Genomic DNA, 21,662 nt, shown 5'->3' with positions numbered 1-21,662 from the left:
AATGATTTGCCTAATTTGATTTTTGGCCAGGTAATGCAGTCTTTCACACTATGCTGTATTAGATTTGTAGGTGATGTAGAGTTACAGTGTTGGACAGAGGAGGAAGGGCAGAGAGAAATAGGTGATGCAAGTGAATACATAGCCCCAATCTCAATGGAAAAGTTCTCACTAGGCTTTTCATTGTCCTTAAACATGGTGTTTTAATACATTCTGAGAGAGAGAATCTTGGCAGTTTGAACATTGAATCACACCTTACAAAACTGGTGACTTGCTTTTATTTTAAGTCCTATTATGCTAAAGCTACTGGGAGTTTATATGGAACTTGGTGGTCAGGAGAAAAGGAGGTAGGCATGGTTAGTTCAAAATGTATGTATCCAATGGACAGGGTGTGTAACTGCAGTAAGCACGCATGCAGAATTTGCTAACCTTTGCTTGGAAGTATATAAAAATATCTAAAAGTTGAAGAGTAGAAGTGTTTTGAAGATTCTCATTTTCCTTTCAAATTTGACTTTGTGAATTTGACTTGCAAAAACAGTAGAAGCTTTCCAGTTCTAGAAAGATGGTGTTTTGGCTTTCAGACTTGCAGTATAGCTGGAAATAAAGTACTTGGTGACTAGGCCTGAGTCTGGAATATTAGAAAAGCAAAGGAAAACTACATCCCAGAATGTTTAATTAGGGCTGTCAATTCATTTTGAATTATCCAGTGGAGAGTTAGATCTGAAAAAAATATGCTGGAATATATGGCGAGTGGACCAGGGTTAGAAAACCTGGAACGGGGTAAAAAGTGGTGAGGATGTGGCCAGTGATGCACTGTGCTGTGAGGAGTTCAGGTTTTAGATTATTGATCAGTCCAGGGTGCTCCATGGAAGTGGTGTGCTGAGGCCTGAGGAGGGATGTCAGATGTTGCTATTGTGGCAAAACCTTTTTGGGTCAGTGAGAGGCTCTGGAGCTGAACTTCAGAGAGGGCATCTCTCCAGTTTTTGAGTCAGTCCCGGTATGCCACTTATGGGGAAGGGGGAGTTGAAGGGGGAAGCAAAAAAAAAAAAAGTCATGGAGTAGAGTTGACTTCTGAATTGGCCACTTGATGACATTTTTAAGAAAACTTAGTGGGATTTTATACTTGGTATATCCTTAACAGGGGAAAATAATATCCAGATGGTTCATTTCTTGTGTGTGTTAGTAATGGAAATGATGTGCATCCTTTTGTTTAAAAAAAACAAACAAAAAAAACCTCTTCTCCTAAGGCATTCAGTTGCAAATGCATGTCCCTTGACTAGAAGAACATCTACAGCAAAAGATTTCATTGTAACTTAGTCTGGGAAGAAGCTTGCATTGCTGGCAGGTAGCATGGATGGTGGAGCTGGGTTTAAGAAACTGAACAGGATATTGGTGGCACATTCTGGAGATATTATTTATTACGTTGTAGGTGGGCAGTAAATCAGTTGCTGCCTGTTTAATTTTTAGACCTAGAATAGAAATTGTCCCTTTGCAGAAGAGCTGAAGGTTCCTGTAAGATATACAGTTATAAGATGGAAGGGGACTAAGAATTTTTTTTAGAAGATTAAGAGTGATTTTTTGATATTTTGGATCAGTTTCTGACTGAGAGGGAGGAATCCCTGGAAGGAAGGGCTGCATCCCTGTTTTTGCATCTTGTGCTCAGCTAACAGCCAAGTGGAAGACTGCATAGTTTGGGAGTTTTTTGAGAAGCATTTTGAGAATCCATCTCCATTTTTGAAACTGGGGAAAACCGTTTTCCCTTGGCACTGAAGGAGGATTTACCTACTCTTATTAGGGAAGGCCTTTTTGGGCCAGGAAGGTGAGAGAGAGGGTCACCAAGAAAGGTACTATGGACAGAGAAAACTATATTTTTTTCTTTATTTATATTTTATTCCACTTACTTATGGTTTTTTGACTCATTGCCTGGATATCACACTCTTAAGCTTAAGTAAACCCTTTTCATTATTTGAATAGCAACCTTGGACTGTGAGCCTTTCATTCAAGTGTGCCCTTTAGCTTGACAAGACCCCCTTACTGCGAGTATTGATTAAAGAGTGAGTGTGCAGCCTGGTTACCCCACCACAGCACCCAGGGCTCTGAAAGCTTAGGCTTCCTCCATGCCGGGGTAACCCAGACCCCTCCCCCAAGTGCTGAACTTTGGTGCGAGAGTGTTTTGGAAATCTGGGAAAATAGACAGCCCTGCATCAGATACCCTCTACCAGAAAAGGTGTTGGATAGAATTTCAGACTTTGGTCTAAAGCAATGGTTCCCAACCCTGTCCTGGGGACTCCTCAGCCAGTTGGGGTTTTCAGGATTTCCACAATGAATATGCATGAGAGAAAATTTGCATGTAATGGAGGCAGTGCATGCAAATTTTTTCTCATGCATATTCATTGTGGATATCCTGAAAACCCGACTGGCTGGGGGGGTCCCCAGGACAGGGTTGGGAATCACTGGTCTAAAGCCATTCTTAAGCAATTTGTTCTTTCCTAATTCCCTTGGTGGTTTCCATATGACTTTCTATGCTTTTAGTTTTTGACCATGAATAACGTTAATTGTTCTTTTGTATCTGTTTGCAGCTATGTCTGGCTCAGACTGCAGCACTGATGAGATTATTCAGAAGTTGGATTTTTCAGGTAGTGAAGATGAAGGCGCCGTGGCCTTAAAAGGATGTGACACTGTGGTAGATGGCGTATTCAGCCCCAGCCGACCCAGTGGAATTCTAGCATGGAGAAACTGCGCCCAAGCCATTCTACTAACACCACAGAGGCACCCAGGGAGCTTTTCTCCAGCTAACGAAGATGGATGGGGCTGGAGCCCACAAAGGCAGTCTCCACCGTTTATCGGCAAATCTGGCACCGAAGGAGATTGTCCTGGGACTCCATTACATTACTCTACTTGGAGAAAGCTGCAACTCTGTGACACCCCGCATACTCCGAAGGTAATATGTTTATACAAACAAAGACTTCTGTCTAGTTGTGCCATGCTGGAGAGAATAAAGAGCATACCTAGGCAGTCCTATCCCTTCTGCCTCTGAGAATTCTTCTATTTTTTACCCTCTGTAAAAGATGTAGTGGTAGGTGATCTTTTGATTGGAAGATGATATCTTAGAGGAGATACATGCAGGCAAAGTGTGCCAGATACATTGGAATTAATCTTTTTCCTGTGATGGATTGTGTATGAAATAGAGGGGGTCTGCACAACCCACAGTTTGCTCAGTGTACCTGCAGCAGAAGCCTGAAGAAACTGCCTCAGCTTTTTTTTTTGTTTGTATCTTCCTGTATCTGCAGAGCCTGCTATGCAAAACTGGCCTTCCTTCAAGTGGGTCACGATTTCCCCTCCGGGGATCAAGGCTCTTGCGCTTTACAGCTGGATCTAGTGTTGGCCCCTGTGATCTTGCTCAGGCTTCAGTAGTTAATATTAACCCCTTCACTCCAGAGTCCTATCGATGGATGAATTTCCAGCATGGTGGCAAAAGGAAGGCAGCTGAAGAGACTCTGAGCAGGTAAAAGTAAGATGTTTCTTAGGCTGGTTGTTCTACAACTAGTAAAACTGCAGAAAATCTAAGAAGCCAAATGAATTGAATTCTGGTGAGTGTCTTTTTTTTTGTTTGTTTGTTTAAGGGAAGAGGGGTGGATGTACTGGGAGATGAAGGTTGGGCTGATGTGTATTTGTAGGGAGAGAAGTGAAGTTATTTAAATTGAATGAATCACAACTTCATTTGTTTTTGTGCCATGGTGGAATGCTCTTTCTAGTGAGCTATGGGTAGAACCCACCTTATTAGGAAATTACTGAAAACCTAAATCTTATCTATTCAGCCTAGCATATGAGGATGGTCCCAATTAGAGTCCAGCCAGGTTGGTTTAGATATAAATATTAAGACTTGATGCTGTTTTAATATGTTGAATATTGAAAATGTTTGTTTTATGTGCTTAGTATTTGTATGTTTTTTTTTCTTAAACTTTTCTATTTTGTGGGTGTTTCCTTGTTCAACCACTTAGAAGTGTCTATGTAGCTGTTTAGATATTTTTTTTTTATAAATAGAATAATTGTAGGCAGGTTTTCTGAAGTGCTATTTCATTCCTATAATTCACCAGAGAAAAAGCCTTTTACAATCTTTGGGTAGTTCAGTTTATAATTTATATTTATTACTTGGATTTATTTCCTACCTTTTTGAATACAAGTTTGTCAACATGGGTTACGGCATATTTGAGAACTTGGATATAAACTAGATGTTTGTAGCTTCACATCATGAATTGTAAACAGTTGAATAGCAGAAGTATAACAACATAATTTGATAATTATGGAAACATTGTTTAAAGTCGCAGTGCCTTTTATCCTATGGTAAGATTTCCCAAACACGTTAAAAGGAAGATCATTGCCTTCCTGCAGTAGAGGATACTGAAGGATAGTTTTACATTTTAACTCTGAGCCAAGAAAACATCTGAGTCCTCTCTTCTTTACCTACTAATCGCACTCCTTCGCTCCAGTTTTCATTTCAACATTTAGAAACATTGAAGAGAGTTGATGGCTGAAAAATGTGATTATTTTTAAGCTCTTATGCTTTTTTTTCCACCTGCTAGACCAGTCATCGTGTAAATAAGTTCCCCCACCACAGCTGATGGAGACAAAAGGACATACCTCTTTTTATGACCTCACTCTGGGCTATAAAGGTAGTGTGGTTCTGGTCTAATCCCAGTAATCTGTCTCTGGCAACTGCAGACATGTGAGGATGTGTGTGGCCCCAGCGTGGTTGAACCTTTGCTCCTGGGACAACAGCCCCACAGCAGGCTTTTTTTTTTTCTCCCAGTGAGAACACTCTCTTCCAAGTTAAGCACTTGGTTGAGCCCCTGGAAGTCTATCCCAATATCCTGAGGGGTCTGAGGATTCACCCAGGAAGAGGTCCTTAGCATTTGCTAGGAACAGAGAGAGGCCCTGGTTTTTTTTTGTTTTTTATAGGGGGAGATGTGAGAATTTCTCTATTCCTCTCTCTCTGTCCATCCCCCTACCAGTTGCACACTCTCGCTCTCCATATAAAAAGGCTAAAAAAACAATCCCAAGGGAGATAGGTGGCAGTTAAGAGGCCTGCCAGAGGCAGTAAGCAATGCTTTTCTAAGCGCTGGTGACGGGAGGAACAAGCTCTGCTGAACGAGTGGCAGCGTCGCTGCTGTGGCAAACTTTCTCCCCCCCCCCCCCCCCCTTTAAACCCATGTCAACACCATGGCTGGTAAGAGAAAACAGTTTAGGTGCCACATATGTGAGAGAGCTTACTGCAGCATTCTGGCCTAGGCTACTGACAATGTGCATTGCAAGTAGGTCCCTAGTGTGGTAGACTTTTGTCCAGTCTGTGAGGGTGAGCCGAGCCACAGGTCCCAGGGGGAAGGTAGCATTTCTCCTCCTTAGAGGGAAGAGTAAAAGAAAACTGATTTGTTACTTCAGCCATGGCAGGAGCTCTGTAAACCCTCCCCCCACACACACAACAGGATGGCATCAGGAGTGGCCCCAGGTATAGAGGCACCTCCCCAAAAGGGCTTGCTCCCTTGGGGGGGACTGCAGCAATTGGCACAACAGGGTCCCTGGCAAGGGGAGTTCCCTCAGAATTCATAATGATTATGCACCTGGCATATTCTGCTATATGACAGCCTGTCTGAGTCCCCCAGGGGGTAGTGATCTCCCTAAAGCAACACTGCACAAGGGTCCAAGGAAGGGCTTTGGGCTATAGAGATACTCGGGATTCCAAGGAAGAGCCCTGGTCAGAGAGGAAGTCAGGACAGGGCTCGCCTGGGAGCTGTCATCTGAAGAGGCAAGCTCTCGTTTGAAGAGGATGTCTCCTCTAGAATATGATTGTTTCGAAAGGATGTAATGCTCCTTACCTCCCCAGTGGTGCCCTCTGGCCACAGGCTCCTCTGACATAGCACCATGCTGTATCCAGTGGCTCTGACTAAGAGACAGCCTGCAATCCCTGAGCCTTTTATAGGCCCTGCATCTGGGACTTACTGTGGTGCTAGCTGATGACATCATCACTCCTTGAGATATAAGGAAGCTCAATGCATCTAACCAGTCCTTGAGCCACAGATCCTTCAGGGAACCCTTTGCCTAGGTGTTATCATCTTTCTACCTGCCCTTGCTGTTGACCTACCTTGCTCTGCTCCTGGTTCCTGCTTACCTTCCCTTCCTCTGCCTTTGATCTGACTTCTTGTTGCTGATCTGGTCTGGCCCTTTGACATAGCATGCCAAGCAATCTGCCCTGACCTCCAGGTTTTCTAGTCTTGGCCTGAAGTCCAAAAGCCCTGATCTTAGTCGTTGCTCTGGCCATCCTGACTGTAGCTTGCGACGACACAGTAGCCAACCATTGGAGTTTAGTCCGTGTCTGCATGAACTGGGCTGCACCGATCCCACAGTAGTCCTTGAGCTTACCTTCCTGAAATGAGGCATTGGAGTTGTTGGCCCTAGGGCTAGCGATGAGAGAGAACGGCCCCCCCCGGATGGTGACCCTTCTTTCTCCAGGGGAATAGGAAGACCACCCAAAGTGTTCCCATTAAATAGTACCCTAAGGTGCATGATCCGTGCACCTTAGGGGTGGATGTACTGGGAGATGAAGGTTGTGCTGATGTGTATTTGTAGGGAGAGAAGTGAAGTTATTTAAATTGAATGAATGGGACAGTCCCCAGAGATAGCTCAAGGGGAGTAGAATGCTTTAAAAATGAAAAAAAAAAAAAGTATCCCCTGATTCTCAAAGGTAAAAATAACCTTGTTAGTGTCCCACTAGTGGATGCTCTGTTCTCAGCAAAACCATGATCCCAGTAGAAGGGGATACAGCTCTGAAGGACCCTCTGGACAAGAAAATAGAATCCATTCTCAAGCAGTTATTTACTACAAATGCTATGTTGCTGCAAGCTTCAGTTTGTGGGGGTTATATGGCCCGGGCAGCCTTGCACTGGGTCCAACAGCTTGCTTGGAGCTGATAAGTATGGGGGTAAACCTCATGCAGCAGTAGTTGCTATCCTTAACAGAAGGCATGGGATTACTACCCTTACCCAATAAGTTTTGATGCAATTGCAACATCGCTCTCTGCTTTGACAATGGGGGGTGGGGGGAGAGATTGTGGGGTGGGAAATAAGAATTTGATTCAGATGACAACTATCATGGGCCCTGACTTTTATGGTCTGGGGTACTGATATGCAGACATAAGGGAAAAAGCGCTGGACTACTTCTACAACTAATCCCAGAAGCAAAGCACATCAAGCAATACTGTCTGAATTTTCAAGAAGGCTCATCGCCCAGTAAAAATGCTGCTAATAGTAAACTTTTTTTTTTTTTTAATGCATTATCATAAGGCTTGGGGATATCTGTATGGAGTGGCAGTTGCTACCCTTAAGAAGATGGGGGGGGGGGGGGGGGGTAACCTGCACGGTGCAATAGATACTAGCATAAGAAGCTTGCTGGGCAGACTGGATGAACCATTTTTATCCTTTTTCTGGCATCATTACTATGCTATCATCAGCTCTGCAATACAGTGATTAGCAGATATGATCTGGTTAGAATGTCCTCCTGGGCTTTGATATGCCAGGAGGCTTTTATGGCCACACATCTAGGTGGCAGACTCAGCTTCAAAATCATGCTTGAGCAATAGTTTCCTACCTACTACAGCTTCTTCATACCCCAAGTTCCACTACCCTTGTTTTATTGTAACTTTTGCCTCTTCGTTGCAGTTAATGTTCTGGTTTGTTAAATCCCCCTGTTCCTTGTAAACAGATATATGATCTGTATCATGAACGTCTGTATAAAAAAATACTAAATAAATAAAAGGCAAACTGATTTTTGGAGAGGAGTTAGAAAAGCTCCTTCCAAGCTGGGGAAATCTGAGTGCCAGAGACTCCTTGAGGATAGGGCATGGGTGGAGTCATCAGGTTCACAGCACCCAATGGACTGGCATAGGTTTAGGATGGTGAGGCATTCTCCTATAAGTACACAAGGCAAGGGTCACCTGTTTGGAGAAGCCATGAAAGCAAAGGCTGAACCCCCAACAGCAGCCAGGACCAGCCACCCAGATTGCATCATGTGATGTTTTTCACTCTTTCAACAGAAAAACTTGTTTATCTCCTATGAAAAGGGGAACAATTGCAGTTTGTTTTTTTTATGATCTAATATCCTTGGTGTGGCCTTAAATTCTTGTTTTCAGACAGTTGTAACTTTAATCTTTTATTTCTTAATCGGATGCAGAAACAAATTGCTTAGCTTTTTGTTCCATAGTAATACTCTTTGCAAAATTGGCCTAATAATGAAGACCCTAAGACACCAAAAGGGTCTCTTCTAATCTAATTCTGCAGCCCTACCTGGATCCTCCCTGACCACCAATGAAATTAACATTATTTTTTTTAATGTATGTATTCAGAGGTAAAGGAGGAAAAAAGTAAGAGTGAGCATCAACGCCCCTGTGTGCCAGACATTAAAACATGGTGGCAGAAAAAGACCAATACGGCTCGTCTAGTCTGCCCATCCACACCATCACCACAACTATTCAAGCTTTATGATCCCTATCACTCTCTGAGATCCTCTCATTATCCCATGCTTTCTTGAATTTTATTTTTTAGCTTTTAGTTTATAATTTAAGATAACATTGACAAGCATATGTTTGCTTGGTAGTAAATAAAGCATTGCATCCAGACAATGATACGATTTTCTTTTGTGAAATTAATTTTATGACTAATACCACATATCAAGACCCCAAAAAGGAGTATGAGGATAAACTTGAGGCAGCCAAATTTAATAAGGAAAGTTACTTACATAACTTACTGATATAAAGAGAATTCGAAAAACACTAATCAGACAGATTCTGGAGTATGGGCAGGAACCATAGTATCCTACTGTCTAAAAAGGTCTTTGTTTGGCTAGGTTTAGGGCTCTAAAATGCCCCCTAAACCAACCATATTTTCCCTTAACTGAAGAAAAGTCTCCTCCTAATCTGAGCCTGTTCACAGACATCTGGAAAAACCCAGACCACCTGACCTGTATAAAAAAAAATAATTTCTTACTGAAGAACAACCTCCTCCATAAGATTCTTTTCTGACGTGGATGCACATGAAATCAATAAGGTAGCAGGGTCCTTTTATTTCTTCAGTTGCTTGCTCCAGAAAACTAGTTAAATCAGGTGAAATAGAAGTATCCAACACTCTCATCTTTTTTTTTTTTTTTTTTTTCCTTAAAAGGTAAATAAAAAGCTTTAGGGAGGGTAATCATTCCACTGGGCAACAATGAAAGTGTTACTGACCTAAAAAGGTCCTACTCTGTAGTATCTTGATGTACTGAACACGAATATGACCATGAAAAGTTTTTATTGGCTCTCGTTTTGAAGATATTTAATATAGTTCACTTTCTATGTTTAGTTATGTAAATTTATCCAGTAGGACTGTAAATAAGCCTAGAATGATGTAATATTGCATAATACCATCATGCACACATCATCCAGAGTTTATTAACATCATTTTCTGATGCAATGCAGTTCTACTGCCATGCTGCTGCTGAGTAAGCTGACGTCAGCAGTGTAGTATATGAAGCCCAGTCAGAAAGGGTGAGCATTTGAAATATTCATGCTGGCTGACTACTGCTGGACACTCCGCAGAGATGCTCCCGAACAGGTGTACAAGAGACAAGCAAAGACAAGCCAATAGTAGGAGACCGTAGGTCTCCTACTATTGGCATACAATTCAAGATGTAATTATATTATTGCATATTACAAAAAAACTAGAGCCAATTTTGCATTTTCAGTCACATTCATGTTTAGCACATGGAAATGTATAAGAATTGACTAATTTCATTTCTGTAACTTGACTTTTGTGAAAATTTGTTGCCCAGTGAAATTCTTCTGAAATACACAAGCCCTATTTCTTATATTTCTTTTACTCTTGGGGACCAATAAGAGGAGATTATAGTAAAATTTAAGTATTTAAAGCTTAAGAGTCATACACCTGTTCTCAAAACTGTAAGCCTTCTATGTATTACAGCACTGTCCTTAACTGAGGCAACTCTTGAAACTTTGATCCTCCTTATGAACGCAGAAATAACTTGAGCAGCAAATAACTGTCCTATCAGCTCTACTGAAGAGAAACTAAATATCTTACTTGCAGTCCTTTCTAAGGAAATCATGGCTTGCCAAACATCTTCCAAACTGATGGCATCGGGTCTTTCAAGGCTGTTTGTTTTTCCATGAAGCTTCAAAAACCTTGCTTACTGAAACCCTCACAAGAGCTAAGGTTACAGAACTGGCCACAGCCTGGCCAAAGCAGACTCAGTCTCTACTCTGCTCTTGGATTCCCACACCAGGGGAGGAGAGCGATAATCTGGACTCAAAGATGCTTCCAACTCTGAAGGTTTGCCGACCCTCTGGCATTGCTTGCAGTAAGGGATTCACCAGATGTTGTTCTGTGGTTCCTAAAAGCATAGATACAATTTAAGTGTGAGGGGGCAGGTAGTGGCAAAGAAGAGCACAGCAAACTTTCCTTTTCACCATATTTAGAAAGAAAACTGTTTGGAGAACCAAGAAGCCATTCAAACTGTCAGCAACCAGCTTCCATTGCCACAAAAACGTCCTAGGGGTGCACCCCTTTGGTGCAGCAGCATCCTATAGGGCACCACCTTCTGAAGAGAAGGCCAGGAGCCTCCCGCTGACGTTGACCACGGCGTCTCCAAATCCCTCAACCAGTCAGATGTTCCGGGGCCAGGAACAGCAAGGCGCCAGATGGTAAGCTTCTCAATCCCTGCTGATAAGAGAGGGCACCACCTTTCTTGAATTCTGGATACAGTCCTTGTCTCTACCACTTATATATGAAGGCTATTTCATGCATCCACTACTCTCTCAGCAAAGAAATATTTCCTTAGATTACTCCTGAGTCTACCCTCTAACTGGCATCCCATAGCCACTCATTCTAGAGCTTCCTTTCCTTTGGAAAAGAGCCTGTCACCTCTGCATGGAAACCTTGGAGGTATTTTAATGTCTCTCTTGTATCTCCCCTATCCCACCTTTCCTCTATGGTATATATGTTTAGATTTTTTTTCTGCTCCCATATGCTTTAGAACAAAGATACCAACCATTTTAGTAGCCACCCTTTGGACAGACCCCAACCAGTTTATATCCTTTTTAAAGATACAGTCTCCAGAATTGTATAGTGTATTCAAGTGAGATCTCGCCAGAGATTTATTCAGGGCTAATATTGCTTCCCTCTTTTTTTTTTTTTTTTTTTTTTTTTTTTTCTGACCATTCCTCTCCCTATGCATCTTTCTGGCTTTTCTCATAGCCTTATTCACCTTTTGGCTATCTTAAGGTCATCAGATATGATTTCCCCCAGGTCCTGCTCTTCTTTTTGTGCTTAGGAGTTTCAGCCCTATACACTGTACTTCTCCCTTGGGTTTTTGAATCCTAGATGTATTTTTTTAGCACCACATGAAGGTGAAAAAGCCCTTTTATTCCTTGGACTGCAAAAGAGCCTTGACTTATTACTGGAAGATATCACAACCACCTCATCAAACCTTGTAGTTATTCATTTCTTATGATCCTAACTCAGTGGACATAACAGTAGCCAAAAGAGCTTTATCCATTTGGCTAGCAGACTTTATCACACATTATGTTCTTACTGGCCTCGGATTACAGACTCTGTTAAGGCTCAAGTGATGGCCATGGCTGCATAGTAGCCTATCTGCGAGCTGTACCTATTGAAGACACTTGCAAAGCTTCAACTTGGTCATCAGTGCACACCTTCATGTTTCATTACTGTCTCTGGACAATTTATCAAGTACATTTGGCCAAGCAGTTTTGTATAACCTATTCTCCTCAGTACAGTCTGGGTTGCTTATTCACTAAATGCTACACTGCAGCCCTTAGCTGCAGTGTCATGACTAATTCAGCCCTGCTTGTCAATGGAGAAAGCAAGTGTGCTTACTGTAAATGGGGTTTTCCATACACAGCAGGATGAATTAAGAATGCTAAATACCCTCCTGCCTCCCTGGAGAGTGTACTGCCTAGCTAGATTTAGCTATAAAACTGCCTCATGAGCCCCTCTGTCAATGTCTGCGCAGGAACTCCTCCATATACTCAGTAGAGCAAAAGCTCTTGGAGCTATGAGAGAAGGGTCTATTTGGCACAGTCTGATACCCATGTGACATGGCTAATGTAAATCTGCTTGTTTATGGAGAGCAGACCTTAACCAAAAGGTCTCATTATAATTAGTATTCTTAGGTATTCATGAACTGTAAATTGAGTTGTTTTCCAGCTAATTATTGATTCTTTTTGAGTATAAAAAAATGTGGGTGTTTTTTGTAACAGTTACTATTGTTGGGTATCCTCTTTTTTTTTTTTTTTATTCTGGTCGAATTAAATACATATATTTTTGCAACCGAACAATTACCCACATGGAAAAGGCACAAAAACAGAGTGAGGGATCAAAGACAGGAAGGGGAGAGATGAGAGTACTAGGGGAAGTGGTGTAAGCACCTATTTTATTTTTTTGTATTGGGTGTTTTATCTGTATATTAGTTTAAAAGATAAAATTTTAAGTCCTTCATTTTAATATAGGAACTTCTGTATCTGCTGGAACCTAATGCAAGTAGGACACCAGACTTGCCATATGCAGATACAGTGTGACTTTCTTCTCTTTTCTTATTCCAGGAGAACTGCAGGTGTAATAGAAGAGGATGAGGTGCTCCTACCTTGTAAGGTAATGGCCTTCATCCTGTGTGTTTTTGGGCGGAGAGGTTATAGGGCCAACAGTTACCCTATGTGAAAACCGAAGCTGCTCACCCCCATGATTGGGCACAGTGCTCCCTCGTTGGTAGTAGTTACAGCATGTCAACTCCCTCCTTTCTATTGTTCTTTGCTTGCCTCCCCTGCCTAGCGTCATCCCTATTCAGTCAGAAAACTTGTATGACCTGACAATTTTGTACATGTGTTACCAAAACAATACATAAAAAGGGCAATTGTCAAAAGCCATATACTCAAAGCAATTTTCCAACTTTACCTACTAGGGATGTGTACAAACATTTAGTTGTGTGTGTGTGCTGGTTTCTTTTCATTTATTTAAAACAAAGTAAATCCTGAAAGATGGTCATGTACCCCCCCCCCCCTAAAAAGACTACTTCTGGGCCCCCCTACCAAACCCTCTTACAAAACAGGGCACGAGCAATCTCTGATTCTTCCTGGTCCACTGGTTCTGCAATTACAAATAGTGTCTGTGAACCAAGGTTGGTGCCATTTTAAGTTTTTTCTGTACAAAATGGCAAGGAGGTAATTGGCACCATTTTGTATGGCAAAATTAACAATGTCACTGGCCAGGGCTAGGTTGCTACAACTTTGTATGGAAGAAATTTTAAAATGATGCCAACCTTGGTCTGCTGGTGCCATTCTTAATTGCAGTACTGGTGGGGAAGGATTGAGTGGAGATCGCTTCTGCCCTGTGAAGAATAGCTTGGTAAGAGGGCAGGGAAGAGGATAGGAGTGCTTGGGAATCAAGATTGAGGGCTCAACAGGCTTTTTTTGACTGCATTGTGGGGGTTGAGGTGGTTTATTTTTTTTTGTTTTTTTTAATGAAAAGAAAAAAGGAAACATCTTTTGTTTCAGACAAATGCAGATCTCTGAATGCGCAGGGATTAACACACACATTTGATATACATATTCCTAGAAGCATTCCAGGGGAGGTCTAAATCAGGTGAGGCATATAGTTTGGCTGAAAAAAAAAGTACCCACAGAAAGAGGAGGCACAAATCTGTGGTTCTTTTTTTCCTTGGGCAATTTTCAAAGGGAAAGTACGTACACATTAGTTAGGGATGTACACACTGAACATTTGTTTGCTCTTTGGGGGAAGGTTTTAACTATTTTTTTATGTTTATTTTTATTTCTGTTTTTTCTGTGTTATTGGCAAATAGCATGCAATAAAACCTGACCACTAGACTTGACCCCCAGACTATATGTACTTCAAAAATAAAAAAGATCCCTAGGCTTGCTTACAAATTACCCCATCTGTGGAGTCCATAGCAGGCAGGAGCTTCTGACCTGCCAGGGATTATTCCAAAAGCATCCCTGTGTATTTTTTAACATTGCGGATAGAGTAAGATCCTTGGTGTTCTGGAGGGGGTTGTTGGCAAGCCTAGGGAGGGAAGGAGAGAAGTGTCCCCTTTATACATATGTAGTGAGCGAGATGGGATTTCCTCTTGGAAATGTAATGAAAACCAAATTTTGTTTAATATGAATTCACATCCCTAGTAGTTTGAAAATAAGTGCAAAACCTATGGATAAAAGTACCCATGGACTTTGCATTAAAACATATTGTGTTAAATTGCTCCCAAAGGAGAAGAAAAAGTATAGTGCTATAAGCAGTAAAACACATTTATAGGGTGCAGAAAGGAAAGTTGTCTGGTTCAGGATCTGTTCTGTATTGTACAGAGTCAGGTTTTGTTTCTGGCATGGTTGCAGGATATTTTTGTAGAAATTTTGATGTTCCACCCTATACCAAGAATGGCCTCATGGCAGATTATAACAATTTGTCAGACAATTGCATTAAAAACAACTGAATAGTTGGAATAACATTGGGAACCCAGTGACTATATAACTTCCGATTTAAGATTGGTAAATTTGGTCAAGGAATTGAGGATCTCTGCTGGGAAGACCTGGCTGATAAAACCTATTTTGCTGCTAAAGTTGTTTCTCCTGTTTTTTCCCCAGGATTATACAGAGTGTTTGTTTTTTTTTCCTGCTCATACATTTATGGGCAGTCTTTGATTTTTCTCTTTTAGTCTTTGGGAAATGTGCAGCTCTGATACCTTTTTATATTTTGCATAGTATTGGAGGTAATGCATTTCTGTTCCTCTTTCACCAGTGTTGCACTACAGGCAGAATTTTGGTTACTTGGTGTCTCGGTGTCCTTTCAGATTCAGGAAACTTTATTGGAATCACAATTTGTATGTGTGTAAAAGTTAAAAAAAAAAAAAAAAAAAAAAAAAAGGCAGATATCTTATCCACTTACTGGCTGATGCAATATAGCGCACTTCACTTAGTGCACACGTTTATGCACAGTTGGATGCACTAGACTAGCACCTGATGCAACAAGGAGATTAGTACATCCTAAATGCTTGCCCATACAAATACATAACTGATAATGCTCATCACATGTAAATTCTATGTAGATGAGGCTATTAGCTATTAACCCCCCTCCCCCCAATGCATAAAATTGCTGGGTGCCCAACATGCAATTTTTAATGTGGCAAATTCAACTCCGGCCCCCAAAGCTGCCCTTTTGTGGATTGCAAACTGGTTAAAAGACAGGAAACAGTAGTATTAAATAGTCTGTTTCACAGTAGAAAAAGGTAAACAGTGGAGTGCCTCAGGGATCTGTACTTGGACTGGTGATTTTTAATATATTTATAAATGATCTGGAAAGAAGTATGACAAGTGAGGTGATCAGATTTGCAGATGACACCTTATTCAGAGTAGTTAAATTGCAAGCAGATTGTGATAAATTGCAGTAGGACCTTGCAAGACTGGAATATTGGACGTCCATCTGGCAGATGAATTATGTGGACAAGTGCAAAGTGATGCATATAAGGAAAATAGTCTATGTTGTAGCTACACAATGTTAGGTTCCATTTTAGGAGTTACCATGCAAGTAAAAGATCTGGGTGTCATAATTATTACATTGAAATCATCAGCTCAGGGTGTTATGGCAGTCAGAAAATCAAACTATATTATGAAGGGAATAGCAAATAAAATGGAGGATATCATAATGCCTCTATAATCACTCAATGATTAGACCGCATCTTGAATACTGTGTACAATTCTGGTCGCCATATCTCAAAGATATAGTTGCATTAAAGAAAGTACAAAGAAGGATGAACAAAATGATAAAGGGCATGGAACATCTCCCCTTTTGAGGAAAGGCTAAAAGAGTTAGAGCCTGGAGAAGACGGCTGAGGGGGGATATGATAGAGATCTATAAAATCATGAAAGGACTTGAACAGATAAAGGTGAAATTATTTATTCTTTCAGATAATACAAGGACTAGGGGGCACTCCATGAAGTTAGCAAGTAGCACATTTAAAACAATTTTGGGGAAAATTCTTTCACTCAATGCACATTTAAGCTCTGGGATTCATCGCCAGAGGATGTGGTTAAGGCAGCTAGTGTAGCTGGATTTAAAAAAAGGTTTGGATAAGTTCCTGGAGAAGTCCATAAAACTACTATTTAATCAATAAGGAATAGCCACTTCTTGTTGCCAGCATTAGTAGTATGGGATCGATTTTTATTTTATTTTATTTTTTTATGTTTGCGTACTTGTGACTTGGATTGGCCACTGTTAGGGACAGGATACTGGGCTTGATGGACCCTTGGTCTGACCTGGTATGGCATATCTTATGTTCTTGTTATGAAAAAACTTCCCTTAACCAACGAGAGTAATTATGTCAAAGACATTGATTTCCAAATTACACCTGACTCAATGCTCCGAGAGAGATATTTTAAAACATTCCAATTTTTTAACTTATTAAACTTTCTACTGTTTATATTTTGAATTTTTAACACTCCACGGATGAGTATTTTCGCTCAATATTTTTACCGCTTTGGGGTTATCTTTAATCATTGGTCCTAATTCCTTAATTTTTATAAAAAATCCAGTGGGGGGTTTTTGTTTGTTTTTTTTAAAACCTTTTATGAAAAAATCTTAATGCATTACATTTTTTTGAAAATTGAAATACTTCCCCCTTCAGTGAGAGTTTGCAGTCCTGTGTCCAGTCCAACATGATATCATGATTTTTGCATCTCGCTTTGTCAGGAACCCTCTGGATTCAAATTGTCAGTGAAGAGTTATATTTTAATTCCTCTGAATTCTCTTCTGAAAGAATGACATTAACATGAGCATCTCATGCCCTGGGAATAATATACCAACTCATTGCTTAAGGCCGCCATCATTCACATTTGCGCCGCCTGGAGATGAACCTTTCCCAGATCGAGTCTATTTAAATGTTTCATGCACATGCTTATACATTAGCAATTGGCTGACAGGTCCCCACACAGCTATCAACTAAGGCGTAAATTAAATTGAAAATATTTACATGAACAAAGTCCATTCAATCTTCCTATTTAACCCTTTTTGGAGAAACTGATTGTAGTTGAAAAATCCATCTTTGTTCATGCTGCTTCAACTTCCTGACACGGTCCCCTCTTCTCCAATGCGAGGGTATAATTTCTAATACTGTCCACTGTATGTCTTCAAAACATGGTGTATTCGATGAAATGTGCAACTAAAGGAGCCTCTGTTTTCAGACAACTCCTATGTTCAATTAGTCTGGTCCTATTCAACCATTTTGTCATCCCCACATAAATCAATTTGCAAGGGCAAAAAATTGCATATATTGCAAAACTAGTTTGGCACGTGATGTTACCTTGTAATGCAACCTGTTGACCAGTAGATAATTTAATAGTTGTCTGTGGAGATTTCAGTGAACAAAGTGAGCATTCTGAACATTGTTTTGTTGACTGAACTGACATAGAGGGATTATTACGGCTTACATGCACTACAGGATCTCTGATGTTGAATCCCCCTTGAAAAAGCGATCCGTATTGAGTCCTTAAATAAGGGGTGAATTTCTTGAAGGATATTCCAGTGATTACGGATAGCGTGACTGATAGGGGTAGATGTCAACGTGTGCCTTAATACCAGGGTTTGCAGGCTCGAATCCCCCTCAGATGTTCTTTTTATAAATAAATAGTTTGTTATCATAAAGAGCATGGCGATAAGCTGCTTTTACACATGACATCGGGTAACTCCTTAGTAGAAATCGCTCTGCCATTAATTTTATTTATTTAAGTGTTTGTATACCGCTTTTACAAATAAACTGTAAACCGTTCTGATTAAATTTTAAAACAAACCTAATCTGCTTGAATTAAAACAATAAAAATGTGTTTAGCTTGAATTTTTTAAAATCTGCTTTTTCTGTACATAACCGCCGAAGTCGTAGGAAATGACCTACGGGTACATTTTCCTTGCGGTATATACTTGTGCTTAACCCGGTGCCCTGTTTGGAAATCAAGATGTCTTCCAAACAGTGTTCTCTCATCACTGAGTGCCAAGTAGTGTTTGGCATCATCTCAATGAACAAGATACACTATATTTTTTTTTAATTGAATGTTGCATCCTTTTTGTGGCTGTCTGGTAATGGAGAGAGCTACTAACCTTGTTATGGAGTATACAGTAAAAGGCAGACCTTCCCTTTTCCTATGTGACATGTATGGGAAAGATGATTAAAAAAAATACTACCCACTAATGTGTGTTAACCACATTTATTGGAGCATAATACTTATTGTACATTTTGTTATGGCCTTAGTCGCCTGGGTTCTTGCCTTTATAACCCCCTTTTTGGCAGGGGTCACTTTTTTGGCAGCTGCGAGTGTGGTGGCAGACTCTTCTGCAGCCCTGGAACAGATAAAAACCAGAGGTCACACCAGTCTGGGGACCAGCAAAAGCTGGGAGACCCAAGGGGAGACTTGCGCGCACACACAAACAGCTGTCCACAACAAGATGGTGTTCCAGAAGAAGAGAATTTATTTTAGAAGTCAGTCTAAGCGGAGGTCTGAAGGGTTTGCTCCCTTGGAGACACTGCGAGATTTATTCTTTGCTAATCAGAAATGCTGATTTGCCTCACATGACATGCTGTATACCTTCCTAAGAGCTCATGGACAATTTTGTCATCAAACCCAGGATAAATAAAGCAAAGCAGCAAGTGGTTGTAAAGTCACAGAACCTGGAAGACAAGATGGCACCGGAATGAAGTACTAGTGCAGAGGGGCTATCTGTGCCTGTGCTTAGGGAGTTGACACAGGCTATCTCTGCAGCTGTGATGGACCAGCTACAGAAGTTGCAATCATCTGCAGACAAACTTTGGGAGAAGGTAGACAACATTCATACCTCTGTCACGAATTTGGTACAGACTGGAGACAACTGTTTCAGTAATATAGCTGCAAGCAAAATGTGAAGCACTAGAAAATAGAATGGAGCCTGAGAACAGGGTACTGGGCATGCCGGAATCTGTGCAAGGGGAAGCTCTGCTCATGTTCTCTGCATCCTGGCTCCCTGAGGCCCTTGGCATAGACTGCACCAAAAAGCCAATCTTGCTGGGTGGGGTGTTTAATAACAGACCACAGCAAGCCGTCATAAAGTATTTGAACTTTATTGATAAAACTAAAATCCTTGCTGCATACCATAAAGTAAGAGACCTGCAATATGACGACAACAGATGGCTGGTGTTTGCTGATTGCGATGCCAGCACTTTTGCAGCAAAAAAAGAAATGACATTATTGTACACTTTTTTTTTCAACAAAGGAATCAAATTTTCTCTCCAGTTCCTGCCAAGCTACAAGCATTTCATAATTGGGAAACGAGTGTTCATGCAAGGAACGGAAGCCAGAGCATTCTTTGAGCGGCTGAATAACGAAGAGGCTTAAAGAAGGCTCTGTTTGTTTGGTCTGGGTGACCTTAGTTTAGTGAAGTGTGCCAGCGGCATGCTTTGCCGTGGAACTGTGCAACGAGAAGCGGATTTTGGCCATTTTTTTTTTTTTTTGGCATAAGCTGTTTGTAGATCTTAGACTCATGGGCTTTACACTGGGCCAGTTTTTCAGCCTATATGGACCTGTTTTAAAATGTGGTCATATGCTTTAATAGAATATTGCAAATTGATAGTTGGAGTTGCTGATTTCAGAGGGGTGTTGCCCAAAAAAAGTCTTCAGCATTTTGCTTTTTCTTTTTATAATTACTATGTTCTCCATTTGTCTCTGGGAGATCCTCCTGTATTAAGAGGAGTGCATTTGGAGTGGTGAAGACATAAGGAAGAAGAAATCTTTGCAGTGATTTCAGAAGGTACCCTTTCATGAGGATTTTGGACTTTCCTACCTTCACATTCTTATGAATCATTCCCCTGCAATTAGATGACAGGGGCAGAGCCAGTACTACATTTTTTTTTTCCTTCCCTGTGCGAACAATTACTATGCTGCCTCCTCTTTCCCCTCCTCCCTCCCCCCCCCCCCAATTCATTCATTCTGGGCCCAGTTCCCTTCAGTGATACAAGCTTTAAAAACACGCACACAAACACACGAACCCATGGCTGGTGCACATTGCCCTCCCTGCCCAATTGTACACACACAGTTAAGAGCTATGCATTTATATTTTACATGAAAATATTAAAGTACAGTATTCTGAGGTAAAAATCACTTACATTATATTTATATGCCCTGCTGTGATGCCAAACAGAAATCCCTGCAAAAAAAGACACCTGGAACTCCTATGGTATTAGGCCTATTGTGATGTGTGTTGGGTGTGGGCTTGATCCTCCGAAAGTCCTAAAACACTAATACACTTCCTATTAGGAGAATGCCTCACCTCAGTCACACATGCAGAACATAAACAGACCCTCACCAAATACAGAAAAGAGCAACCATAAAGTAGAAATTTAAACTTGCAGAGAAAAACTGAACTGGAAACTGCAATAAGCCAGACATTCTATGCAGTGCAAAAATGAAAAAAAAAATAAAAAATCACCATTCCTCAAACATAAAACAATAAAATCAAGAAAAAAAAATACATACAAAAAACATACTATAAAAAAAAAAGCTGATGAATAAAAAAAATCAAATAACTAAAAACTCATATACAAGTTTGTTTTTGGTTTTTTTTTTTAATGTCCCAAACACCAGTAAAATATTTTAAAACAAACACAGCAAATAACACCTGAAAAATAGAACTCTAAAGAGTTTTAAAAATTCATGCTCTCATACCTGGAAACTTTTGATTTCCACTCACCCTGGGATTGTCAAGTAGTGTGAGTGGAATGCACAAACTTTCTTCTTTCTTACACACACACACACACACACACACACACACACACACACACACACTCATATCTACACACACTTGCTCCCTCTCAGGCAAACCTGCAGGTATCTCCAGCTGTTCTTTGGTATCTATCTAAGTTCTAGCACCAAAAGTGTTTGAATACCAAGGGGCCAGGAGTGGAGGAGGAGCTGCCAAATGGGCTTCTTCTGCTGTGACCTCCTGTTTCTGCCACCAGTGGGATCAGGTCCACAGACAGCAGCACGGGCTTCTCCCTGCTTCTGATGTGCCACCCTGTGCAATTGCAAAGGGATATGTTTTGGATATGACTGTGGAATGATTAGAATTGTGTGTCACTGTAGTTTGTGGGGTGGGTGGGTGTGTTTTGTTTTTTGTGTGGTGGGTTGGGTTTTTTATTGGTTTTTTTTTTAAAGATTTCTTCTCATGTTAATGTGTTACTTTGACCTCTGAGATTTCTTAACAAAATGGGGCACCTAGGCTGGAGGGACCTGCCTTATGAGGTAAGATTGTATTCTGTAAACTTGATGCAGTTAAGAATTAATGCCTAAAATCACAATATGTACACTGAATGTAGATGGCTTGCAGTACCCTATTAAAAGAAGAAAAGTGCTTAGGGATCTTCATAGACAGGTAAACTTTGGCTTTTTACAAGAGACTCATCTGGAAGACCAGGAGCACCTGAAATTACAGCATGAATGGGTGGGTAAGTGTTATCTTTTTCCTTTAGTCAGAAGGATGTAGCCATAGTGATCCACAAAAATGTTGATTTTTGTCAGATTGCAT

At 40.8% G+C, this 21,662-nt stretch overlaps 1 protein-coding gene across 1 annotated transcript in view; it reads left to right on the top strand.

The window, feature by feature from the left end:
- Positions 1–321: 321 nt before the first annotated feature.
- The window catches only part of LOC115099390 (wee1-like protein kinase 2-A), a 108,535-nt gene continuing 87,194 nt past the window's right edge, over positions 322–21,662 (top strand). The window contains exons 1-4 of the mRNA XM_029617002.1: positions 322–344; positions 2,577–2,938; positions 3,288–3,502; positions 12,659–12,707. Of these exons, the coding sequence (XP_029472862.1) occupies positions 2,579–2,938; positions 3,288–3,502; positions 12,659–12,707 (624 nt within the window). The 5' untranslated portion in view covers positions 322–344; positions 2,577–2,578. The remainder of the gene's footprint in view (positions 345–2,576; positions 2,939–3,287; positions 3,503–12,658; positions 12,708–21,662) is intronic.

The sequence above is a fragment of the Rhinatrema bivittatum genome, chromosome 9 (assembly GCF_901001135.1).
Source record: "Rhinatrema bivittatum chromosome 9, aRhiBiv1.1, whole genome shotgun sequence".
NCBI lineage: Eukaryota > Metazoa > Chordata > Amphibia > Gymnophiona > Rhinatrematidae > Rhinatrema > Rhinatrema bivittatum.
Note: the sequence above shows the minus strand (reverse complement) of the source record. Positions and strands in the feature narration are given on the sequence as shown.